Source organism: Dermochelys coriacea, chromosome 14 (genome assembly GCF_009764565.3).
Source record: "Dermochelys coriacea isolate rDerCor1 chromosome 14, rDerCor1.pri.v4, whole genome shotgun sequence".
In the NCBI taxonomy this organism is placed as follows: domain Eukaryota; kingdom Metazoa; phylum Chordata; order Testudines; family Dermochelyidae; genus Dermochelys; species Dermochelys coriacea.
Window position 1 is genome coordinate 34654714 of NC_050081.1, and position 24238 is coordinate 34678951.

Consider the following 24238-nt stretch of genomic DNA (forward strand, 5'->3'; position numbering starts at 1 on the left):
CCCCCTCCGCCCCCACCTCTCTCTCTCTCACAGCATTCCACAGTAATGGTTGCTTTGTCTCGGAGCAGAGAAGCAGCCGGCTGTCAGAAATGGAGCTTTCAAAGGGCATATCCACATTCCTACAGTGATTCAAAAACAATGACAAGAGTGGCCACTTGACTTACGGGGATTATGGGACATTTCCGGAGGCTAATCAGAGCATAGTAATGCAACACCTGGTCCACACTGGCGCAGCGGCGCTCCAGCAGGGTGCAGCAAACGTTATTCCACTCGCCGAGGTGGAGTACCAGCAGCGCTGTACCTGCAGAATCAGAGCGCTTTACGTGCCTTGCCAGTGTGGACAGGGAGTGAGCTAATGCGCCCGGGTCTCCTTTATTATGCTGTAACTCGCAAGTGTAGCCAAGCCCTTAACCACTGTGCCTATTCCCCTGCGTTTGACTCCTCTTGGAATCCAGTCTATGGAGTTTCACTCCTGTAAATTATTTACCTTTAAAAATAGTATTTTTATTACTCTGAGCTCTTCATCCTAAACTTCATTAACGTTGTGCGGATGGACATCATTGTGCCATGGAATTCATATTTTTAAAGGCAAATAATCATGGAAAATATTAATAGTTGCTTATAGCTGCAGCAGTCACATCTCACAGTGATACTGTAACATTTCCTGTTTCTATTGCAATATTGTAATTTGAGTTCAGTGCTGACTGATTTCATGGGCTGGTCTCAAAACTCCTCCAGTTTGCTTTGATCCACCGATGGGGCTTGCCTTAGCTAATTACTTTGTTTCTCTGTCCAGCACCCTAGTGCTTTATCCCATGTCCCATTTGTGTAAAGAACTTGGTTCCCTAATATTCACTAACGGCCAGAATTTTCAAGGTTCAAGGCACCTAGATACTTTGTAATATGCCACTAGTGGCCAAAATCCTTTTAAAATTCTGTCCTTAGGGGCCTTAGAGTGTCTGGTATAAATTGCTTCTAAAAAGGAAATTTCTATGGTATTTTTTACTAAGCATAGATTGACAAGTCCAGGAATTCAAACCCCATGAATTATGCACCCAAAAGTCTAGATTTAAATAAAGAAAAAACATTTTGTTTTCTTTTTATTTATCTTTTTGAGTCTGAGCCTTTAGGGTGACCTCCCTTCACACTTTACTGCTACCCCTTCCAAAGGGTCCATATACCTAGAATGGCTGTACAATCCTGTAACATCAGATGCCATTTTGCACTTCCCAGAACATGTGATTCCCCACCACCACTTGCAGTTGACAGTTGATTTAAAAACCATTTTTCTGTAAGTAAGCCCCCATTCTGCACACACTGAAATGCACATTTTACTTTCCTATGACATCATTTATTGTATGCATTGATGTTGATTTTTTTACAGAATTTTTTATACTAATGACCTATTTTAAGTTCACAGCCTTCTATGGATGCTATATTTTTTGTTGTGATACATTCCAGGAATGTTCTTCATTCTGACACATGTACTGATCACAGCCAAAGTAAAAAAAAAATTAAAACAAATTCTTCTGTTTCTCCTTTGCATTGGTGAGGCAGGAGGAAACCGTGCTGATCTCACCTAGTTTACCTTTTGGTGAAACTAAAATGTCTTACCTCCTTTATGTTTTCACAGTGGGATAGCTAATGCAGATTAGTTACCCCATGGTATAAACACCCATTGTCTTATAGACACAGACTATACTGCTGACTCCGATGTTAATTGAACCATTATTGTTGATGGGCTGAAAACTCTGGCACTGATTGTGTGGCTATTACTCCTGCTCTTTTGCCAGGCGCTGTGTCTGAATATCTGCGCCCATTTGTGAGGGCATCATGGAAAATCAGTTGAAGCATTTAAAACTAAAGGAATTAGCAGGGGATTCCACCCCCTCCCCCCAATTTCCCTTATTCCCTTCCCTTTACTTATTGAGGGCTTGTCTGCATGGTCTGACACTAAGGGCATGGCTACACTTAAAACTTCAAAGCGCTGCCGTGGGATCGCTCCCGCAGCAGCGCTTTGAAATGTGAGTGTGGTCGCGCGCCAGTGCTGTGAGAGACACTAAAGATCTGAAGTTAATGCACATAAATTCTAACACCGTAAAGCCCTGTGTGGACGCTCTCATTCAGAATTAAAGTGACCTTAATTTTGACAGTGGCAGTCAGGGTAACCACAGACAAGTGCAGGAGACCTTCCCCCAAATTCTGATAATTATCAGGCCTTTGATCTGTCTTGAACATTTTAAAAGTTTTGTATCATCCAGGTGTAACCCACATTAGATTTTTCAAGTCCAAAGAGAAGGAGTGAGGCACTTATCTCACCTTTCCTGAGCCTTTCCCTATGTAGAAACATCATTATAATATTTCACAGTTTGGGCCTGACAACCCATTTATTGAAATTTTAAGATTGAAATGTAAAGTGATCCCTGCCCTGCGCAGGTTAAGACATCTGTCCTGAGCAGGAGAATAAAGGCCGGATAGTGATAGTAGATCCTGCTGTGCAGGGATCCTCTTTATAAGAAACTTAGATGAAGTGGGGGCACTCTTGTCCCATGAGAATGAACCACCTGATTCACGGTTTTGGTGCTTTAAAATGTAAAGATTCCTCTTTGATCTCAGCCTTTAGATGCTTGCTCACCACATGCTATACAAATTTTATCTCTTACTAACTAGGCACTGCCAGGAAAATGTAACTTAGGGTACGTCTACGCTACCCGCCGGATCAGTGGGTAGTGATCGATCTATCGGGGATCGCTCTGCCGTCGACTCCGGAACTCCACCGCGGCGAGAGGCGGAAGTGGTGTCGACGGGGGAGCGGCAGCCGTCGATCCCGCGCCGCGAGGATGTGAAGTAAGTGATTCTAAGTCAATCTAAGATACGTCGACTTCAGCTACGCTATCCCCCGCTATCCCCCACCCTGGTGTAGACCAGCCTTAGACAGCATTGTCTGTTACCCCTGTCTTAGATGAGGATGGTTTGGTGAGTCTATGGCTGCGATAGGTGTTAGGACGCACCCTGACAGACATAGCAAAAGTATTTTCAGCTCACATAAAACAGCAAAAGCATCCAGAAATAGGCTATGGCTGTAGTTACAAGACATGCTCTGTATTTGTTTCCAAAGCTGTATAGGATGTTTTGGAGACAAGCCACCCGGCAGGCTGCTCCCTCTTCATTCACCTGATAGCTGAGGCAATCAGAGCTTGCAGAGGAGATCTGTGTTTAAGACAGCCCTGTGTCATGGAGTCCCAGTCTCGGTGCTCTGGGACGGCTCTGAATGAAGCCAGGCAGGACTCTAGTGTGGTGTCTCCCCCCTCGGGGCATGCTCTCACCAGGGCAAGAAGCCTCCTCAGCTAAAGCACCTCCTGGGTCTGACATTGGAGCGTGCAGCACCCCTGTTCACACCGTGAGCTCCCCACAGGGAGTGCATCTGGTTGAGACACTTGGGGAAGACTTACATGCCCCTCAAAGGGGCCGTGCACCCCAGCTCTGCAGTCAGCAGTGACTCTCAGCCAGTTTGGAAAACAGAAGGGTTTGTTAGTCATTGGGAACATAGCATAGAACAGGTTTCAGAGTAGCAGCCGTGTGAGTCTGTATTTGCAAAAAGAAAAGGAGGACTTGTGGCACCTTAGAGACTAACAAATTTATTTGAGCATAAGCTTTCATGATGCATCCGATGAAGTGAGCTGTAGCTCACGAAAGCTTATGCTCAAATAAATTTGTTAGTATAGAACAGAGTTTGTTAGCACAGAAATCAGGATCATTCAGCAAAGTTCGTCTTGGGGGGGAGCCAGAGCCCTGGACTCTCCCCGCTGAGTCCCAAACCAGCTGCCCAGCCTCAGTCACACCCAGCTGCCCTCCTGTGTGCTTTCTCTCTTTCCTGGGCAAACAGGTCACCTGGCATCCCCCTCTCTCTTTGTTTTGCAACATCTTTGCCTGGCTCCTTGCAGAGGACGGGTTCCGGAAACCACTTTTGAGAATACAGAGTGTTCAGCTATTGTCTGTGCCCAAGCAGCCAGTCTGCAGTCACCCCTGCCTTCTAGGGGTCTCCGCAATGATCACACACCCATGTCCCACCACCCTGATGCTTGAGGAACACATTGGGGAAACTGAGGCACACACAGTATTCCAAGAAAACATTAAGAACGTTCCCACTTTGTCACACCCTGCGATATCAGTGGGCTGCTCAGTGCAAGAGCATACTTGTGGCTGCTGTGTGGGGTGCGTTTGCTGACAACACTGACTGTAGCGTTGTAAAAGGAAGGAGACCCTGACGTTCTTCACATCCGATGAACCCAGGTGCTTCCACTACGTCTGTCCACATTACAGAGACTGAAGTCTGGATTCACAATGGCACATAGGCATCCAAACCCCAGGCTAAACACATAAATCTGGGATTGGGTGCCAACATCTCAGTTTAGGCTCCACGGAGACGTACAAAACTCCTGATGAACATCCGAGGTGCCAAAGCTCCCTCAGCAGCAGCTATATTATCATGGTAAATATTACCTGGGGAACTTTAGTTTCTGCCTTTGAGCATGCGCCCTGCTAAATTCTCTGGGACATCTGGACCTAGATATCAGTAACGGCTACCACTAGGAAATTGTGCTGGCTGCCATTTTGTGCTGTAACACCAGTGGGAAGCCGTGGCGGTGCGGTAGATGTGAGAGGTTTTGCCTACAGCCCCGTGATGGGTTAATGCGGCCCTACAAATAACCCCAGTGGCCTAGCAGGGACAGCTCCACAAGTGGCACTGTGGCTGGGGCAGATATAAGGGGGTTTTCTCTAGAGCCCGGTGATAGGTTAATCTGGCACTGTGAATCACCAGAGGGAACTTGGCTGCAAAGCGCTGACAAGTAACAACTTTGTTGTCTGAGTTAGGGGAGACAGCATAGTATATTAGGCCCAGAACTAGTTACTCCTGGAGGAATTCTGCACCAAAAAATTAAAAATTCTGTGCACAATATTTTAAAATTCTACAAAATTCTGCATAGTTTATTCATCAAAATAACAGAATATAATCACACGAGTTTCAATTATTTTGGGAATTTATTTCAAAATACCAGTCTGCAGGTATGTCTGTAACAATACAGAGAACAAAAAGATTCAGGAAATGTTTTTTGACAAATAGATTCCTTACTAGGCATATTAATGCAGAACTCTGAGTAATAATTCGTTGAAACTACATACAGACCCGTATTTCCCGTGCCCCTCAGAAGCAATGTAAAGTCTTGGGGGAGTCAGGGGTAATGGAGGAGCAGAGCGAGAGGGAAGTAAATTGCTGGAAAGGAGCCTGGGTGTGAACTTGGAGAGTTTGGGGGTACGGGTGGGTAAAGCATGGAACAGGTTTTTTTCGGAGGCAGGGTGGGATTGTTAGGGAGCTTCCCCTATGCAGACCCTGGCTGACCCCTAGCCTCTCCATTCAGTCAGGCATATCTGCCCCTGTCCCCATCTGTTCCTGCTCCCGCCATGTGTCCTTGCACCCCCATCCACATGTGTCCCTCTACCCCCACTCAAACACCCACTCCCCCAATCCCCATGTGCCCCTACACCACCTCCCCCATCCCCATGTGGCTCTGTGCCCCCATCCAGCACTTCCCTGTCCTTAGGTGTCCCTGTACTCTCTCCCCATCCCCATGTGTGTCTGTGTCCCCACTCAGTCACGCTCTGTCCCTATGTAGCTCTGCACCCCCTCCCCCATCACCATTTGGCCCTGGATCTCCCTCCCCTCTGAGGCCCTTTGCCTCCACTTCCATTCAGCCCCTGCCCCACTCTTTCCTCCCCCACTAGCCCTTATGAGCCTCTGTCTGCCCCCTGGCCCCTTCCAGCATGCCACGCTGTCTGTTTCCCTATAACCCCTGTCTCCTGACCGGGCCTGACAGGCGCTTTGAAGAAAGCAGGCTCTTTCTCTTCCCAAGCTGGCTGGGAGCTGCTGCTGTGTTATATTACCACCATGCTCTCTGGTGGGAAAAAGGTGGAACTGCAGAAGTTATTTTTGCTGGGAGCTGCTGCTGTTCTTGTGCCACAGCGCCCTCTGATGGGCAAAAGCCAGAACTGCATCAACATTTTTGCAGAAGCTTTTTCTTCCCAAAAAATAAAAAATATGCATGGCTCATTCATTATGCGTGCGTGCAATAGTGCAAAACTCCCTCAGGAGTTGCTGCTAGCCAGTGAGCCTCGGTGTGGAGACCAGAGACCGTCTCTGACAAACTGCTGCCTGATCCAATCTCTTACCAGAGTGAATCGTGCACAGAGTCAGTGTCACCGTGAAATGTGTCCCCTGATGTTCTGGGCAGCCTCTTTAGGACCAGGACCCCTTCACCCCTGAATCCCGGTTGATATTGGGGACTCTCTGGAACAATCATGGGTTTCCACAGACATGCCCCTTCTCCCCACTTCCAGGGATCAGAATGTCTCCTTTCTTTTCTCCCATTGCCTTGGTGGCTTTTATGGATGATTCCCCCATAGTGCTGTTGTCAGGGGACGTGGAAGCTCTGAGGGGAAGGGTATGGGTGTATGGCTCGGGCCCACAAGGAGCTGGAGTGATGTGGGAGTAATCAGTGGGGTCCCTCATTCCCAGCAGCAGGAAGTGAATTGCAGTTACTGCAGTAACTGGTCAGTGCTGTGCGGAATCCCCATTCCCGGCGGACTCCCTGGCTGCAGACAGGAGAGGTTTATACTGTAAGCCAGGAACATTCCCGCTGCTCCCCAGGAGCCTCTCCCAGTGCAGTAACCCCAGCCTAACCAGGGCCCCCCTTCCCAGGCCTCAGCTCCTGCTCCCAGGGAGGGCACCGCTTGGAGGGAAGGTAAGAGAGACATTCATCCCCTCTCCCCTCTCTGGGAGCCATGCCTCCCGTTTACACCCGGGCTGCATGGGGAGGAGGCTAAAGAGGTGCACCGGGATGTGTGGACAGGAGGGAGGAACAGGGATGCGTTAGGTGACAGGAGATGGGTGATGGGAATGCAGGGGGCAGGATGGGGGGCAGGGAGGATGGGGCAATGGAGAGGAGTCAGGCTGTAGGAGGAGAATTATGGGGCTGAGGGGAATGAGAGTGGAACAGAGGGAAGATGTGATGGGGGCACTGTGAGGGAAAGGGGGGATGTGGGGAGGGGAGGCTGGAGGGAGAATGTGAGAGGAAGTGCAGACTGGCTGTGGCAGGGAGAAGGCAGAGGGGTGGGGAGAGATACAAGGGCAGCTCCCCTGCCCCATGGGGTAGGAGAGGGTGAAGGACTTTCCCACCCAGCAGCCACTGGGCAATTTTTTTCCTGGAAATGGTCAAACAACATGTAGGTGAGGAGACTATCCCCATATGAATCAGAAGCGACAAGGAAAATATCCACAGGCAGCCTCCTCCCTGTCCACACACCCTGCTTCCAATTTATTATTTGATTTAAAAATAAAAAAGACACACTCATGATGTTGGAGTCTGTCTCCTGAGTGTTTGGGGCTGCTCGAGGCCCTGGTCTGATTTCCATGCAGGATTCAGATCTCAGCCAGACCCATTGTCAGACCCAAGTCACTGCTAGCTCTGGCAGGAGGTGAGTGTGAATGGGCCAGTGAGATCATAGAATATCTGGGTTGGAAGGAACCTCAGGGGGTCATCTAGTCTAATTCCCTCCTCAAAGCAGGGCCAATCCCAAACTAAATCATCTCAGCCAAGGCTCTGTCAAGCCTGACCTTAAAAACCTCTAAGGACGGAGATTCCACCACCTCCCTAGGTAACCCCTTCCAGTGCTTCACCACCCTCCTAGTAAAAAAGATCAGCATCTGCCTGCCTGTCCCTGGGGGCTGCAGGGGCAGGACAGAGAGACTCATCCTTATCTACTGCCACCAAAGGGCTCTAGTTCTTGCTAAGGAAGAGGAGGAGGCTGGTGTGTGTCTCTCTCGCTGCTCATGTTATTAGAGCTCTGGAGTTGAGCTCCCTGGGTCACAAGCTGCTGCCTCCTCCATTTTGACCAGGGACTCCAGATTGAGATGCTGCTTCTTACGGAGCAGAGGAGAGATCTCTATTAAAACCCCTCTGTGCCCAGCCTAGGTGGGGACTTTCTCCAGTGACTGGAACCAGACCCTGGGGCATCCCCTGGCTCTGCTGACACCAGCTTCTCAGCCAGAGCTGCAGATGATGGAGGCACCTGGGTGACAGGGCTGAGGTTGGGCAAGAAAGTGACTTTTCACAAAGGGCCCCTTTCCAGGACCTGCTTGTGAGTTTGGCCTACAAGGGGAGGGGGCTTCCTGTGTGTCTGCAAGTCCCAGAGCTGATGCCCCCATGGACACAGCCAGGTTCAAACCCCTGTTAGCAGTGGCAGTGGCTGATCTGCCTAATGAGAGCAAAGGCCCACATCAATGGGGCAGTCACCAGTTCTCCGAGGGCGAGGGAAGAAGATAAAAAGGGAGAAAGGAGAGTCTGAAAGGGGCAGCAGGAGCAAGAATTGGGGAGGGAGGTTCCCAGGTTCCAGACCTGTCTGGATCCATTCTCTGCACCCCCAGGGCAGACTGACTCTCCTGGGAACAAGGCGAGGACCTTAGAGAAGAAAAGCCTTTTGCTGATTCTGCTGAACACCGCACTACCAGGGGAGATGGGAGGTAACTACAGGGGGTTACACGATAATGTCATGGGGAGCCCCAAAAGTGGCTCTTTAGATTTGCTCTTTTTCTAGCATTTGGCGCAGAGATGCTCTTACTGGGAGGGTTTAAAAGTGTCCCCGGTGGGTTTAGTTCTGCTGGGAGGGGCCTGACCTGGCAGCATGGCAGAGTCTAGAGCGTGTGTCTGCAGAGAGGGAGCCTGGGGGGAATCGGGGTGTGAAATGGAGTCGAGCCGCTTCTGTAACCTCCCCGTCTCCGCTCTCACCCTGACAGGCAGAGGAATCACATCTAGATTTCGTTCCAGATGGTCCCGTCTTCCAGGGGACAGGGAGGGGAAGTGGCTGTGATGGAGCCAGCTCAGGTAGGGGATTTTCAGGGAGCTGCAGGGGCGTGTTGTAGAGGGGGAGGCGTAGGAAAGACACAGGATGAAGCACGGCCACTGATGGGGGGCATTCCCCCATTTCTCAAACAGGACACAACCCCCTTGGGCAGGGCTGGGAAAATTTTCCAGACTCCCAGTGCTGGAGTCTGAACCCACTAGCCAGAGGCTGATATGAGATACAAAGGGAAGCTGTTCCTGTGCCCAGCTCAGAGCTCTGCTTCCCGTATCAACCTGTGGCTGGCACGTGTGTGGTAAATGAGAAGATCCTGCCCTGCTCCATGTGCTGGGTGGGGACAAGCAACTCTCACCTTCTCACCAGGTCCTGAAGGGTTCTGGCTGCTCTGAGCAATATGGGAGAGGAATTCTGCTACTCTGGTCCTCCCAGAGCTTCCGAGATTATTTTATTTTTTCTTTCTTACTTTCCTGTGACTAGCGGCATTGTGGCTGGGGCAGCAGGTGCTTAATGGGGGACTCTTGTTTCAGATGCTGGTGACCTTCGAGGAGGTGGCTGTATATTTCACCCAGGGACAGGGGGCTCTGCTGGACCCTGCTCAGAGAGCCCTCTACAAGGATGTCATGCAAGAGAACTATGAGATGGTGACCTCGCTGGGTAAGGGATTCCCGTCCCCTCAGTTATTAGAAAACGTAGGGCCTGCATTGCTGAATCTGGTCAGGTTCTTCCCTGGTCAGTTAGATTGAAGGGGAATGGGTTCTGTAATCCACAGCTGCTGTGTGAGACACTCTCAATCATCCATGCACCCTGATCTGGTATGATTTCACCCCCTGCGCAGGGTTTCCTATTCCCAAACCTGAGCTGATCACCCTGCTAGAACGAGGGAAAGAGCCGTGGGTGCCCGATCTCCAGGCCTCGGAGGAAAGAGAGATCTCAAGAGGTGCCCGCCCAGGTGAGGACTGACATAGAAACCATCTGGCTAATGAAGGAAAATGTTGAGAATCCCCCAAAATGTGGTATGAGTAGAAGCCCTGAGTTCTTTCTCATCTCACCCAGAGCAGGGCTGGAGTCAGGAGATATCGCTCATGGCTCTCCACCCATCCTGTTAGCTGCACGAGTTTCCTTCCCACCTTTCCTTCCTTCTGAGTTTTTAGGGGGGATCTGGAGGCAGAATCCAATTGCTCAGTCTTCACAGCATTAGCGTGTTGGGTTTTCCCTCAGTGCTATTCCTTTTTCTCCCCAGCACAATGACTCCTGTCTGGATTGTCTCTCTCCCAGCAGGTGATGAGCGAGGAAGTGAGGAGAAGGAGGGGAATCATCATGAGCACATTCCTGGGGAAGTGCAACCACAGGGGACGTTTGTGGGAAGAGCTGAAAGGAATTTTTCCCAGTGCCTGGGAAAGGGAGAAGCCTGGGGATATTGGCACATGTCAGAGTGGCTGCTGGGAAACTACCCAAAGAAGAAAGTGGATGAATCCATTAAATGTTGGGAAGGAGCCAGGGATCCCACAGCCCAGCAGACAAATCCCCAGGAAGAAAAACCCTATCAGTGCCTCAAATGTGGGAAAGGATTCATTCTGAGATCACACCATGTGACACATCAGACAATCCATACTGAACAGAAACCCCTTCAATGCTTGGACTGTGGAGAAAGCTTCAGTAATGGCGCAGACCTCAATAACCATGGGAGAAGCCACACAGGAGAGAAACCCTATCAATCCCTTGAGTGCGGGAAATGTTTGAATTGCAAGTTAGCACTAATTACACACCAGATAAATCAAACACGAGAGAGACCCCATAAATGCTTAGACTGTGGAAAAAGTTTCATACAGAGGTCAGACCTTGTTAAACATCAGGCAATTCACACAGGAGAAAGACCCCATAAGTGCCTGCACTGTGGGAAAAGTTTCACATGGAGATCAGCCCTTGTTCAGCATCAGGCAACCCACACAGGAGAGAGACCCCATAAGTGTTTGGACTGTGGAAAAAGTTTCATATGGAGGTCAGACCTTGTTAAACATCAGGCAGTCCACACAGGAGTGAGACCCCATAAGTGCTTGGACTGTGAGAAAAGCTTTATACGTAGGTCAGACCTTGTTAAACATCTGGCTATCCACACAGGAGAGAGACCCCATAAGTGCTTGGACTGTGAGAAAAGTTTCATACAGAGGTCAGACCTTGTTAAACATCAGGCAGTCCATACAGGAGAGAGACCCCTTAAGTGCTTAGACTGTGGAAAAAGTTTCAGAGACAGATCAGCCCTTTTTAAGCATCAGGCAATCCACACAGGAGAGAGACCTCATAAGTGCTTAGACTGTGGAAAAAGTTTCATATCGAAGTCAGACCTTGTTAAACATCAGGCAATCCACACAGGAGAGAGACCCTATAAGTGCTTGGACTGTGGGAAAAGTTTCATACAGAGGTCAGACCTTGTTAAACATCAGGCAATACACAAAGGAGAGAGACCCCATAAGTGCTTAGACTGTGGGAAAAGTTTCATACAGAGGTCAGACCTTGTTAAACATCAGGTAATCCACACAGGATACAGACCCCATAAGTGCTTGGACTGTGGGAAAAGTTTCAGAAATACATCAGCCCTTGTTAATCATCAGGCAATCCACACAGGAGAGAGCCCTCATAAGTGCTTAGACTGTGTAAAACATTTTGTATGGAGGTCAGACCTTTTTAAACATCGGGCAGTCCACACAGGAGGGAGACCCCATAAATGCTTGAACTGTGGAAAGAGTTTCATATGGAGGTCAGACCTTATTAAACATCAGGCAATCCACACAGGAGAGAGACCCCATAAGTGCTTAGATTGTGGGAAAAGTTTCACACAGAGATCATATCTTATAACACATCAGAGGATCCACACAGGAGAGAGACCCCATAATTGCTTGGATTGTGGAAAAAGTTTCACAAACAGATCAGCCCTTGTTACACATCAGGCAATCCACACAGGAGAGAGACCCCATAAGTGTTTGGACTGTGGGAAAAGTTTCACACAGAGATCACACCTCATGAAACATAGGAGAATCCACACAGGATCTAAACTTCTGTGACAGATGGCCAGAAAGGGTTAAGAAACTTGCAGAAAAATTGACCCAGATTCAACTTTTAGAGACATGTTTGAAAAGTGTGTAAATGGTAATTAGGGCCATTCAACATTACATAGAGTAGAACTTTGAAATGTAAACTTTGATTGTTAAAGATCTGGAAGAAGATGGTAACTGTAGTAGTTTACCTTTGTTTATCTATGTTTACCTTTATATTGTCATACGATGAAGTGAGCTGTAGCTCACGAAAGCTTATGCTCAAATAAATTTGTTAGTCTCTAAGGTGCCACAAGTACTCCTTTTCTTTTTGCGGATACAGACTAACACAGCTGCTACTCTGAAACCTTTATATTGTTAGATGTTACCATAGTTTACCTATGTTTACCTTTATCTTGTTAGAAGTTAACAATGTAAACAAACGGTTCCTGTCTAGGGCTGTTTTTTCCACCAAATGCATCCGATGAAGTGAGCTGTAGCTCACGAAAGCTTATGCTCTAATAAATTTGTTAGTCTCTAAGGTGCCACAAGTACTCCTTTTCTTTTTGTCTAGGGCTGTATTCTGTTAAGTCAGAGATCAAAAGGGAATATTAACATTTAGATGAAACTTGGGTGTAATAATGTCATTGTCTGTATGTCTCTTTAAAATTTCTGGTTAACTGTCTGGTTAACTGAACTGCTTTATGGATAATTACCTTATGTTAATCCTTGTAATTAATTACCTGTGATGTTTACGAAATAGAAACTTACTGCAAAAGCCTATTGTTCACCCAAGGACTGCCTGCTCATGAGAGGCTGCAAAAATCTCTCAAAAAATTCTTGGGACCTGATCCTTTTATCTCAGATCTTCTTAAACTTTATTCAGGGGCAAGTTTAAGTCATAAGACTGAGATCTCCCATCCAGCTGGACTCCCCTGATATTGAACATTTGGACATTGGACTCTAACCTGATAAAATGATTCTGAAAAGGACTCTTTTCAATTCTAAAGCACCATCTCTGCAGTGAAACTGCCCTAAGGACTCTATTCATGTCTGTGTGTATAATGATCTTTTAACCAGTATTCTCTCTCTTTTCTTCTTTTAATAAATCTTAGTTTAGTTTATAGGAATTGGCTTTCAGCATGTATTTCGGAAGGAAATGAAATATTTATGAACTTGGTGGGTAATGTGTCTGATCCATTGGAATTGGTAGAACTTTTTATATGATGAACAAGATTTTCCGTAATCAGGCTCCCTTCTTTGTATGCATTCAGTGGAAAATACAGTGGGGAGATTTATATACACAGAGAACATGAAACAATGGGTGTTACCGTACACACTGTAACCAGAGTGATCACTTAAGGTGAGCTATTACCAGCAGGAGAGCGGGGGCGGGGCCTTTTGAATGAAAAGCTCAGGAAAGCTTATGCTCAAATAAATTTGTTAGTCGCTAAGGTGCCACAAGTCCTCCTTTTCTTATTGCGAATACAGATTAACACGGCTGCTACTCTGAAACCTGTCAGTTTATTATATCACTGCCACCCTTTGGAATTACAAACTGACTCACCTGTGCATACATTTTACCGGCTTTAACCTCTCACTTCCTTTTCTTAGCTAATGAACCTTTAATTGGTTTACTACAGAATTGGCTGCCAGCGTTGTAAGATCTAGGGTATCAATTACTCTGGGGTAAGTGACTGGTCTCCTGTGACTGGAAGCAATGTGATGTGACATGATTTTTTATTTAAGTGACCTTTTATCACAAAGTCCAATTTGTCTGGGTGGCAAGACAAACTGGAGAGTCAAAGGGGACTGTCTGTGAGTTTAGGGTAAGACTGGGATAGTGATCCAGGAGTTCACATATGTTACTGGCCTGGTGAAATCTAATTACAGAATGCAACACCAGCTTGAGGTGTCTGCCTGGTTTTTTGCCAGGCTGCCCGGATGTTGGCACTCCTAGTTGTGAACCACTCCGAGAGTGTGACGAACTCACCCTAAGCATCTGACCTGTTCTGATCCCCTCCATGATCAGAGTGATTGTTAGTTCCTGAGTTCCCCCTTTTGGGCCTGGATTGTCTCATTCCCAGATAATCTCACATTACTCTAGGCCGTGCTGAAAAGCATTTAGTGTTTGTACATTTTCTCCCTTATGGGCCAGAATTAAACAGATGTTAAAAAAGTGGGAACCGGGACAGTAAAATTGGTGTTTTAGCCTCTGTGCTATTTCAGGGCGATGGGGTGAGTCCAAGGGATTCCCTCCTTCCCCCAGCACCGTCACCCTCCACACAGCAGCCTCTGTCCCAGCATGGAGAGATCTACCCCTGCACCTCCCAAGATGTCACTTTCCGCTGTGTCCCTGGCTCTCCATGCTTAGGAATCACAGTTCTGATGTCCCTGATCCTAAGTCAGAGCCCTGAGCTCTGGAGAAGGAAGTGTCACAAACCAGGAATGAGTATTTGTGGCACCTTAGAGACTAACAAATTTATTTGAGCATAAGCTTTCGTGAGCTACAGCTCACTTCATCGGATGCATTTGGTGGAAAATACAGTGGGGAGATTTACACACTGTAAGGAGAATTAATTTGCAAACTGGATACAATTAACTTAGGCTTGAATAGAGACTGGGAATGGATGAGTCATTACACAAAGTAAAACTATTTCCCCATGTTATTTCTCCCCTCCACCCCACCCCCCACTGTTCCTCAGATGTTCTTGTTAACTGCTGGAAATGGCCTACCTTGCTTGTCACCATGAAAGGTTTTCCTCCTCCCCCCTGCCCCCCCCCCGCTGCTGGTGATGGCTCATCTTAAGTGGTCACTCTCCTTACAGTAAAAAGAAAAGGAGTACTTGTGGCACCTTAGAGACTAACAAATTTATTAGAGCATAAGGTTTCGTAAGCTACAGCTCACTTCATCGGATGCATTTGGTGGAAAAAACAGGGGGGAGATTGATATACACACACAGAGAACATGAAACAATGGGTTTATCATACACACTGTAAGGAGAAGGAGAGCGATCACTTAAGATAAGCCATCACCAGCAGCAGGGGGGGGGAAAGGAGGAAAACCTTTCATGGTGACAAGCAAGGTAGGCTAATTCCAGCAGTTAACAAGAATATCAGAGGAACAGTGGGGGGTGGGGTGGGAGGGAGAAATACCATGGGGAAATAGTTTTACTTTGTGTAATGACTCATCCATTCCCAGTCTCTATTCAAGCCTAAATTAATTGTATCCAGTTTGCAAATTAATTCCAATTCAGCAGTCTCTCGTTGGAGTCTGTTTTTGAAGCTTTTTTGTTGAAGTATAGCCACTCTTAGGTCTGTGATCGAGTGACCAGAGAGATTGAAGTGTTCTCCAACTGTTTTTTGAATGTTATAATTCTTGACGTCTGATTTGTGTCCATTCATTCTTTTACATAGAGACTGTCCAGTTTGGCCAATGTACATGGCAGAGGGGCATTGTTGGCACATGATGGCATATATCACATTGGTAGATGCGCAGGTGAACAAGCCTCTGATAGTGTGGCTGATGTGATTAGGCCCTATGATGGTATCCCCTGAATAGATATGTGGACAGAGTTGGCAACGGGCTTTGTTGCAAGGATAGGTTCCTGGGTTAGTGGTTCTGTTGTGTAGTGTGTGGTTGCTGGTGAGTATTTGCTTCAGATTGGGGGGCTGTCTGTAAGCAAGGACTGGTCTGTCTCCCAAGATCTGTGAGAGTGATGGGTCGTCCTTCAGGATAGGTTGTAGATCCTTGATGATGCGTTGGAGAGGTTTTAGTTGGGGGCTGAAGGTGATGGCTAGTGGCGTTCTGTTGTTTTCTTTGTTGGGCCTGTCCTGTAGTAGGTGACTTCTGGGTACTCTTCTGGCTCTGTCAATCTGTTTCTTCACTTCAGCAGGTGGGTATTGTAGTTGTAGGAATGCATGATAGAGATCTTGTAGGTATTTGTCTCTGTCTGAGGGGTTGGAGCAAATGCGGTTATATCGTAGCGCTTGGCTGTAGACAATGGATCGAGTGGTATGATCTGGATGAAAGCTAGAGGCATGTAGGTAGGAATAGCGGTCAGTAGGTTTCCGATATAGGGTGGTGTTTATGTGACCATCGCTTATTAGCACCGTAGTGTCCAGGAAGTGGATCTCTTGTGTGGACTGGTCCAGGCTGAGGTTGATGGTGGGATGGAAATTGTTGAAATCATGGTGGAATTCCTCAAGAGCTTCTTTTCCATGGGTCCAGATGATGAAGACGTCATCAATGTAGCGCAAGTAGAGTAGGGGCATTAGGGGACGAGAGCTGAGGAAGCGTTGTTCTAAGTCAGCCATAAAAATGTTGGCATACTGTGGGGCCATGCGGGTACCCATCGCAGTGCCGCTGACTTGAAGGTATACATTGTCACCAAATGTGAAATAGTTATGGGTCAGGACAAAGTCACAAAGTTCAGCCACCTGGTTAGCCATGACAGTATCGGGGATACTGTTCCTGACGGCTTGTAGTCCATCTTTGTGTGGAATGTTGGTGTAGAGGCTTCTACATCCATAGTGGCCAGGATGGTGTTTTTAGGAAGATCACCAATGGACTGTAGTTTCCTCAGGAAGTCAGTGGTGTCTTGAAGATAGCTGGGAGTGCTGGTAACGAAGGTCCTGAGGAGGGAGTCTACATAGCCAGACAATCCTGCTGTCAGGGTGCCAATGCCTGAGATGATGGGGCGTCCAGGATTTCCAGGTTTATGGATCTTGGGTAGCAGATAGAATACCCCAGGTCGGGGCTCCAGGGGTGTGTCTGTGCGGATTTGTTCTTGTGCTTTTTCAGGGAGTTTCTTGAGCAAATGCTGTAGTTTCTTTTGGTAACTCTCAGTGGGATCAGAGGGTAATGGCTTGTAGAAAGTGGTGTTGGAGAGCTGCCTAGTAGCCTCTTGTCCATACTCCGACCTATTCATGATGACGACAGTACCTCCTTTGTCAGCCTTTTTGATTATGATGTCAGAGTTGTTTCTGAGGCTGTGGATGGCACTGTGTTCTGCATGGCTGAGGTTATGGGGTAAGCGATGCTGCTTTTCCACAATTTCAGCTCGTGCACGTCGGCGGAAGCACTCTATGTAGAAATCCAGGCTGCTGTTTCGACCTTCAGGAGGAGTCCACCCAGAATCCTTCTTTTTGTAGTGTTGGCAGGAAGGTCTCTGTGGGTTAATATGTTGGTCAGAGGTGTGTTGGAAATATTCCTTGAGTCTGAGACGTCGAAAATAGGATTCTAGGTCACCACAGAACTGTATCATGTTCGTGGGGGTGGAGGGGCAAAAGGAGAGGCCCCGAGATAGGACAGATTCTTCTGCTGGGCTAAGAGTATAGTTGGATAGATTAACAATATTGCTGGGTGGGTTACGGGAACCAGTGTTGTGGCCCCTTGTGGCATATAGTAGTTTAGATAGCTTAGTGTCCTTTTTCTTTTGTAGAGAAGCAAAGTGTGTTTTGTAAATGGCTGTCTAGTTTTTGTAAAGTCCAGCCACGAGGAAGTTTGTGTGGAAGGTTGGTTCTTTATGAGAGTATCCAGTTTTGAGAGCTCATTCTTAATCTTTCCCTGTTTGCTGTAGACGATGTTGATCAGGTGGTTCCGCAGTTTCTTTGAGACTGTGTGGCACAAGCTGTCAGCATAGTCTGACAAATGCATCCAATGAAGTGAGCTGTAGCTCACGAAAGCTTATGCTCTAATAAATTTGTTAGTCTCTAAGGTGCCACAAGTACTCCTTTTCTTTTTGCGAATACAGACTAACACGGCTGCTACTCTGAAACCTCTCCTTACAGTGTGTATGATAAAACCCATTGTTTCATGTTCTCTGAGTGTGTTTATAAATCTCCCCACTGTATTTTCCACCAAATGCATCCGATGAAGTGAGCTGTAACTCACGAAAGCTTATGCTCAAATAAATTTGTTAGTCTCTAAGGTGCCACAAATACTCCTTTTCTTTTTGCGAATACAGACTAACATGGCTGCTACTCTGAAACCAGGAAGGGAATCCAAATGAAGCTGAAGGCACATTTTGACCTTTCTGATCTTATAGCCCTGTTTGCATCTCTTGGTATAATTGCTTTCAGTTTTTGTCTAGGCTAGTCCAGATCATTTGTAGATGGGAAGCTGGTTTGTGAGTTTTTGGTTTATTATGATGATGCTAAAACTTTTGTAAGTAACACGACGAAATAATGAGGCGAGAAGTAAAGCAGGTCTAGTTCCTTTAGAATAAAATGGATTCACTCATTTTCTGGATTTTGAGTCTTCAGCTTCTCTGGGATTTCACATTATGAGTGTGAAAATGTTTTATCGCCCACCCTGTGTGGTGGCTTTTTCTCTGTTCCCGAAGGCTGTTTGGTCACGTACTTGGCTATTAGATTAGTCTGCCAGCATGTAGCTCAGATTTATTAAGGGCTTCATGAAACAAATGTTGATTTGCAAGAATACTCCTTTTCAATTCAATTTTAACCTTTTTCTACCCCTTGTCAACTGATTTTTTTCTTTGAACAATGACAATTATGAATATCCCTCAGCACCAACACTGATGGTGCGAGCTAGATTCACACTCCCAGAGGCAGACACTGAAATGGGGAAGGAAGTTACCACCTGATCCCTGCAGTGATGTGGGACATAGTCAGGAGGGGTAGAGGTGGGAGATTGGAGGATCTGGGGCGGGGCGGGGGAAATGGAGCTGGGAAACTGCTGGGTTTGCTGCTGAGAGCCAGGCAGCTGAGGCTGAGAAGTGTGAACTCACTGCATCAGAGCCAGAGAGAGACAGGGATTCTCCTGCGAGAGTCCGGTCAAGTGGTGCCTGAATTGTAAAATGCTCTGAATCCCGCCCAAGAGGAATGTTGTGGGGGGGGGGGGGGGAGGCAGCATCTCCTGATTGCTGAGAGGATGAGGCTGGGCAGAGGTGAGAAGGAGGCCAGGGATGTCAGAGGACCTGGGCAGCTTTCAAGCCAGGCTGATCCCTATTGTGGAGGCCAGAGGGAGATGGGGAGCCTGACAGCCCATCTGGTCACCCTCTCCCCACCTACAGCTGAGTCCTGTGTGGGGACTATAGTGATTGTCTCTGCCCCACTCACCCCAACCTGCATCCCTCTAACCTGAGCTCTTTGGGTTCCCTGCTCTTGGGGTGTTTGTTTTTGTGACGGGCTCCCAGAGCCTCTTACGGCTTCTCGGCATGTTTCTCCCAATGTGTAGCTGTTGCTCTGTTGCTGGTGCTTGGGGGAGTTGGGTGGAGCAATGGGCTGCACTGGGGATTGAGAGAGGAGTCGGCCTTTTGCTTGTCCTTTGGAATAATAAAGTCGAATTTAGTTTCTCCCACTCCCAGTCTCCGTTGTTTTGCATGAAATGGCTGCCGACTGCAGAGGTAAGGTGAAAGATTAAAGCAATGCAGATGTGGTCTGGGATGGAAATACACAGTGTGGTCACCCAGGCAACCCCACCCCTACCCTGTCACAGGCTCCTCAAACTTCCTGTAGAGATAAAACTCACTGAAAAATTGTGCCCCTCTCCCTGACCCCAGTACAAATCAGGAACAGTCTGATTGGGCTCCTGGGCTCATGCTTCTCTCCCTCCCCTGGTGCTAAACAGGAGTAATCCCACTGGAGTCACGTGACTTGTCTACACCAGTGTGAAGTTGTTGTAAGGGGAGAATCAGACCATTGGACTCTAGGTCTGTTTGCAGGAGATTGTGCTAAAGCGATTCTGATCGCTGAGCTGGGCTTCAGCCCACTGCCCCTGTTCTCACAATCTCACCACCTGCCTAATTCTAGCTCAGTCCCATTGCAATCACTGGGGCTAGGGGCTGAAAGATTGTGGAAATGGCCAGGAAGGGAATATTTGATCTGAAATCACCAAAATGTATTTTGCAAGGTTTATGTTAATGGCACCTGCTTCGCTCTCCTGCTTGGATGTTTTCTCCGGGGATCCCAGGGACAAAAAGGAGCAAGCGTTACCATCTTGGCTGCCAGTCCCCACTATAACTATCTACACCAGTGGTTCTCAAACTATGAGGCATGTCTCCCAAGCAAGTCACGGGAATGTGTCAAGGGAGGCGTGACCTGTGTGAGGTTGTTTTGTTTTAAAGAGAGCACTGGCTAGCAGCTCTGAGTGGCTGGGGGAGATGAAGGAGGGCCGTGCACATCTGGGAGGTGGGGATAAAGGGGACAGATGGAGCCCTGCTACCCAGGCTCAGGCTCTCCTCCCGCCACACAATCCCTCATCTGGAGGTAGCGGGGCTCCAGCTGTCAGCCCCAGTGGAGCAGCAGCACAGAAGTCAGGGTGGCAATGGGGTGATAAGTCTGCTGTGAACAGCGATATTGGTGAATATCACTTTTCACCTGGCCCCCCGACTTCTGTGCTGCTGCTGGCGGCAGCGCTGCCTTCAGACCTGGGCACCAGGCCAGCAGCCGCTGCTCTGCCTTCAGAGCTGGGGTTGGGGATTTAAATTGCGACAGAAACAAATAAGTCGGGGGGTGGGGGAAGGAAATAAATTGGAGAACCACTGCTCTAAACTATTATGGTCACCACTTTTACAAAATGATGAAAAATCTTGTACAAAGTATGCCTTGAGAGGTATCATATAAAAAGTCATTGCCTGCTGAATATTATTGTCCTGTTAAAATGTGTGTATGAACATTGTGTATTTTGCTGTATGTTTGTTACTGAAACATGCCCTAAAGCTGAAAAACAACCTCAGGGTCAGGTACTCTGTAAATCTGAAAGATTAGCTCCTCAGAGCCAGGTGCTAAGTGTCCATTGATTGCTTAACCGGCCATTCACCAGCAGGGGAGTTGTGAATAAGAAATTTACTATTCACCTGAAGGATGGTTGGACGCTCACCTGTGCCACAGACTGATTGTCACCTGCCTTCTCCCCGCACCCCCCCCCCCCAGCCTGCTGGCAAACCTCAAAGAGGAGAGCGATATAAAAATACAAGGGAGAGTAGCCTCCATTTTTATCTCTCCTCCCCCATCTTTTTGGAAGGCAACAAGATGCCTTGAAAGACAACAGGAGCACTGAACTGGGGCGGGCAGACCAAGGCTGGAAGGAAATCCAGCCTGGGTACTAAGAACTGTGAACTGCCTGCAACCTCGGGGAGGGGGGTGAGAAAAGCTGTTAGCTTCACATTTTACTTAGGTTGATAAAGTTTAGGATTTAAAATGCATGTTGACCATTTATTATTGTTGTATCTAAATGGACCTTTTACACCTTTATCACTTGTAACCACTTAAAATCTACCTTTCTCTAGTTAGTAACCTTGTTTTATCCAAACCAGTGTGTTTTCATCAAAGTGTTTGGGGAATTTCACTTGAGATAACAAGGCTGTTGCCTGATCAGCATCCTTTGTGGGGATGACAAACGAATTAATGAGCTTGGACAGCACAGTGCACAGACTGGGCAGTACAAGACTCACATTTCTGGGGTGCAAGGCCGGGACTAGTGAATTGGTTTATGTTGCTCTGAAGTTTTACTTCATGAGCGGCTGCTAGTGGCACTTAGCCCTGTATAGCTGGGAGTGACTTTGGAGGCTGGTGGCTGTGTGGGAGAAGAGCCTGGAGGGGTTTGTTGTTCACCCAGGGAAGCAGTGTGAAAGATGCCTCGGATGGAGAATTAAGCAGTTCAACAGACTGTACCTTGGGGTATGTCTCACACCCACTGTCTCCTGGGGCTCAGCATGGCACCATTGGGCTCTCATCATCCTGCTGCTGAAAGATGACCTGAGCAGGGCTAACCAGAGAGGGGGAACCAGCTTCGGCTAAATCCTGAACTACTCCTGGGATCAGAGTAGCAGCCGTGTTAGTCTGTATTCGCAAAAAGAAAAGGAGTACTTGTGGCACCTTAAAGACTAACAAATTTATTAGAGCATAAGCTTTCGTGAGCTACAGCTCACTTCATCGGATGCAAGTGAGCTGTAGCTCACGAAAGCTTATGCTCTAATAAATATGTTAGTCTCTAAGGTGCCACAAGTCCTCCTTTTCTTTTTACTCCTGGGATGTGAGACTTGGGGGTCTGCTGTCACCCTTCTCCTCATGCACCATTTTCCTTCCCCACCTTAGTTCTGCTCTCTCCTCTCTCTCCCCTTGCCTTGTGTCTCCTACAAGTCTGGCTCAGCGTGTCCAGACAACGCCACCTTTTCTTCAGCAGCGCTTGTAGCCTGTGTCCAGAAACGCTGCAGGAGATCGGTTGATCGCTAGGACCCGGGAGCGGCTGGGGGGCGGCTCTGGGGGGGCGGATCGCGGGGCTCAGGCCCGGCCGCGGGAAGTGACTCGTAGCCGCTGCGGCGACTCTGGCTCCCGGCGAGATCCCCGAGCCCCGGCGGCTGGTGCTGGGAGCCCGGAGCCCTGGCTGCAGCCGGGAGAGGGGAATCTCCAGCCGGGCCCTTCCCGCGGCTCCCCGGGAGCCTCCCCCAGGGCAGAGCCCCCAGCCCGGCCAGGGCCCCCTTCCCGGCCCGGCCCCTGCCCCGGGGGGGCCCGCTCGGAGGGAAGGTAAGAGAGACCCGCCCCCGGGAGCGGTTTCCACCCCCCACCCCCCGGGCTGCGGAGGGCGGAGGATAAAGAGATGCAGGGGGACTTGTGGGCAGGACGGGAGAACAGGGTTGCGGGGGGAGCAGGAGGCGGGTGACAGGGATGCAGGGGGCAGGATGGGAGGGGGCAGGGATGATGGGGCGATGCAGGGGAAAAGGGGTGGCTGGAGGGAGACTGTGAAAGCAAGCGCAGACTGGTTGGGGAAGGGAGAGGGGTGGGGAGAGATACAAGGCAGCCGGGAATTGTTTTTCCCTAGATCTGGTCAAACAAGCGTTGGGGAATGAGTGGGCAAGGGGGGCATTTCACACTTTGGGTGGGGGAGCAACTTTAACTGTGATTCCAGGGGCTACTTAGGCCCCTGAAATACCTCCGGTTTTTTTCAGATAATATCATAGAAATTAGCTGACAGGCTCACCAGATCTAATTCTTACATTTTTCAAAAAAGAGAATGAAATAAATATTAGACCCACTCAGCTCTAATACTAACATGATCTCATCTTAAAAAAGAAAAGGAGTACTTGTGGCACCTTAGAGACTAACAAATTTGTTAGTCTCTTAGGTGCCACAATACTCCTTTTCTTTTTTGCGAATACAGACTAACAGGGCTGCTACTCTGAAACCTGTTATGATCTCATCTTGTGTCATGTCAATTAAGGGAATTTTATTGTCTATTCTGAGTTTTTTAGTAACTCTTGAATACAACAATTGTAGAAAAATCTGGATTTGTTCCTATCACTTTTTTTTTTTTGCTGTTCACCAAGTTTGGAATAGATCATTTAATGTTCAGAACCATCCTCCTAGGGCAAGACCCCGTGAGTTTATATGCCATGTGCCTGGGGCTCTAGGGGTGTTACCCCACTACAAATAATAACTAGAAACCGACTCAAAACAGGAGTGAAAATGACACTTTAAAGTCCCTTTCACAGTATTGCCAACTCCAAATGTTCAGAATTGTGAGATTGGCTTTAAAATCATGAGACTGTGTACAAATAATAGATTTGGTGTTTATTTGCCTTCTACTTTTTGAGCCTTTAGGGTATACTGGAGTCTCATTTTGACGCTTTCTCCACAGTCACAAGGGCAAGAACTTTATTTTTCTTTAAGAAAGAAGGCTGAAATCATCACATCTCCACCTGACTCCAGGAGCTGGGGCTTTAAGGAAAACAATCATTCTCCTGAGGCTCATGACAAAATCATGAGAGTTGGCAATGCTGGTTTCACTTTTGGTTAAAGGCTAGTTACTTTCCAGAAGGCTCTTCAACAGGACAATACAGTGACTGAGTTTTCACAGGAGAATATTTAAAACCGAATACCAAGAAAATTCCAGATTTTAAAGTTGAGGGGGAAAAAATGGAGACTTCTGAGGTGTATCAAGGCCTCGGCAGGCAGAAAAGGAAAATAAACAGGCTCAGGAGCTCTGGGCAGCTCTTCCTCTTGAAAGGAAGTTGGAGGGTCAAATCTAATCCTTAATCCAGTAAAACAGCACCTCCACTCATAGATCTTAACATGTGCTGAATAACTATGCACTTCCTGTTTAAATAGCAGAGCCACCTTATCCAGGGCTCCACATTTTATACACACTGGCTCAGAGATCGTATTTACTGGCATATTCTGAACTGTGCTGAGCACACAGATGGTACCAGGTGAATAATACAAATCATGACAATCGTCAACTTTATGGACTCTGAGGATGCAATTTCTGTTTTTTGTTCTGGAATTGGCCTGGATCCAGCTGCAACCCTAAGAATCTGAGCATGAACACG

The 24238-nt window shown here is 47.8% G+C and overlaps 9 protein-coding genes across 15 annotated transcripts in view; 5 read left to right on the forward strand and 4 right to left on the reverse strand.

Annotated features, from left to right (window-relative positions):
* Positions 1–24238, forward strand: part of LOC119843336 (butyrophilin subfamily 1 member A1-like) — a 1931986-nt gene that overhangs the window by 1470234 nt on the left and 437514 nt on the right. The window lies entirely within an intron of this gene.
* Positions 1–24238, reverse strand: part of LOC119843287 (zinc finger protein 850-like) — a 1467609-nt gene that overhangs the window by 879491 nt on the left and 563880 nt on the right. The gene's annotated exons all lie outside the window — the stretch shown is intronic.
* LOC119843274 (zinc finger protein 850-like) overlaps positions 1–24238 on the forward strand; it is a 1382451-nt gene that overhangs the window by 581697 nt on the left and 776516 nt on the right. The window contains exon 8 of the mRNA XM_043496623.1: positions 11504–11910. Coding sequence (XP_043352558.1) covers positions 11504–11910 — 407 coding nt within the window. The remainder of the gene's footprint in view (positions 1–11503; positions 11911–24238) is intronic.
* The window catches only part of LOC119843356 (zinc finger protein RFP-like), a 1128717-nt gene that overhangs the window by 564501 nt on the left and 539978 nt on the right, over positions 1–24238 (reverse strand). The window lies entirely within an intron of this gene.
* Positions 1–24238, reverse strand: part of LOC119843308 (butyrophilin subfamily 1 member A1-like) — a 910188-nt gene that overhangs the window by 545739 nt on the left and 340211 nt on the right. The window lies entirely within an intron of this gene.
* Positions 1–24238, reverse strand: part of LOC119843334 (E3 ubiquitin-protein ligase TRIM39-like) — a 707078-nt gene that overhangs the window by 445802 nt on the left and 237038 nt on the right.
* LOC119843309 (butyrophilin subfamily 1 member A1-like) overlaps positions 1–24238 on the forward strand; it is an 845206-nt gene that overhangs the window by 389962 nt on the left and 431006 nt on the right. The gene's annotated exons all lie outside the window — the stretch shown is intronic.
* The window catches only part of LOC119843327 (E3 ubiquitin-protein ligase TRIM11-like), a 790215-nt gene that overhangs the window by 300804 nt on the left and 465173 nt on the right, over positions 1–24238 (forward strand).
* On the forward strand, positions 2877–10295 carry LOC119843293 (zinc finger protein 621-like). The gene is made up of 6 exons (XM_043497160.1): positions 2877–3560; positions 3731–4492; positions 8852–8939; positions 9444–9570; positions 9752–9865; positions 10157–10295. The coding sequence occupies exons 3-6, from the start codon at positions 8883–8885 to the stop codon at positions 10162–10164; spliced, it is 306 nt and encodes a 101-aa protein (XP_043353095.1). The 5' UTR covers positions 2877–3560; positions 3731–4492; positions 8852–8882; the 3' UTR covers positions 10165–10295.

Excerpts from the sequence above, each read along its gene's own strand:
- LOC119843293 (XM_043497160.1), top strand. The coding sequence starts at position 8,883 with ATGGTCCCGTCTTCCAGGGGACAGGGAGGGGAAGTGGCTGTGATGGAG. Across the intron at positions 8,940-9,443 it reads CTGTGATGGAGCCAGCTCAG|ATGCTGGTGACCTTCGAGGA; the intron begins GTAGGGGATTTT and ends CTCTTGTTTCAG. Across the intron at positions 9,571-9,751 it reads TGAGATGGTGACCTCGCTGG|GGTTTCCTATTCCCAAACCT; the intron begins GTAAGGGATTCC and ends CCCCCTGCGCAG.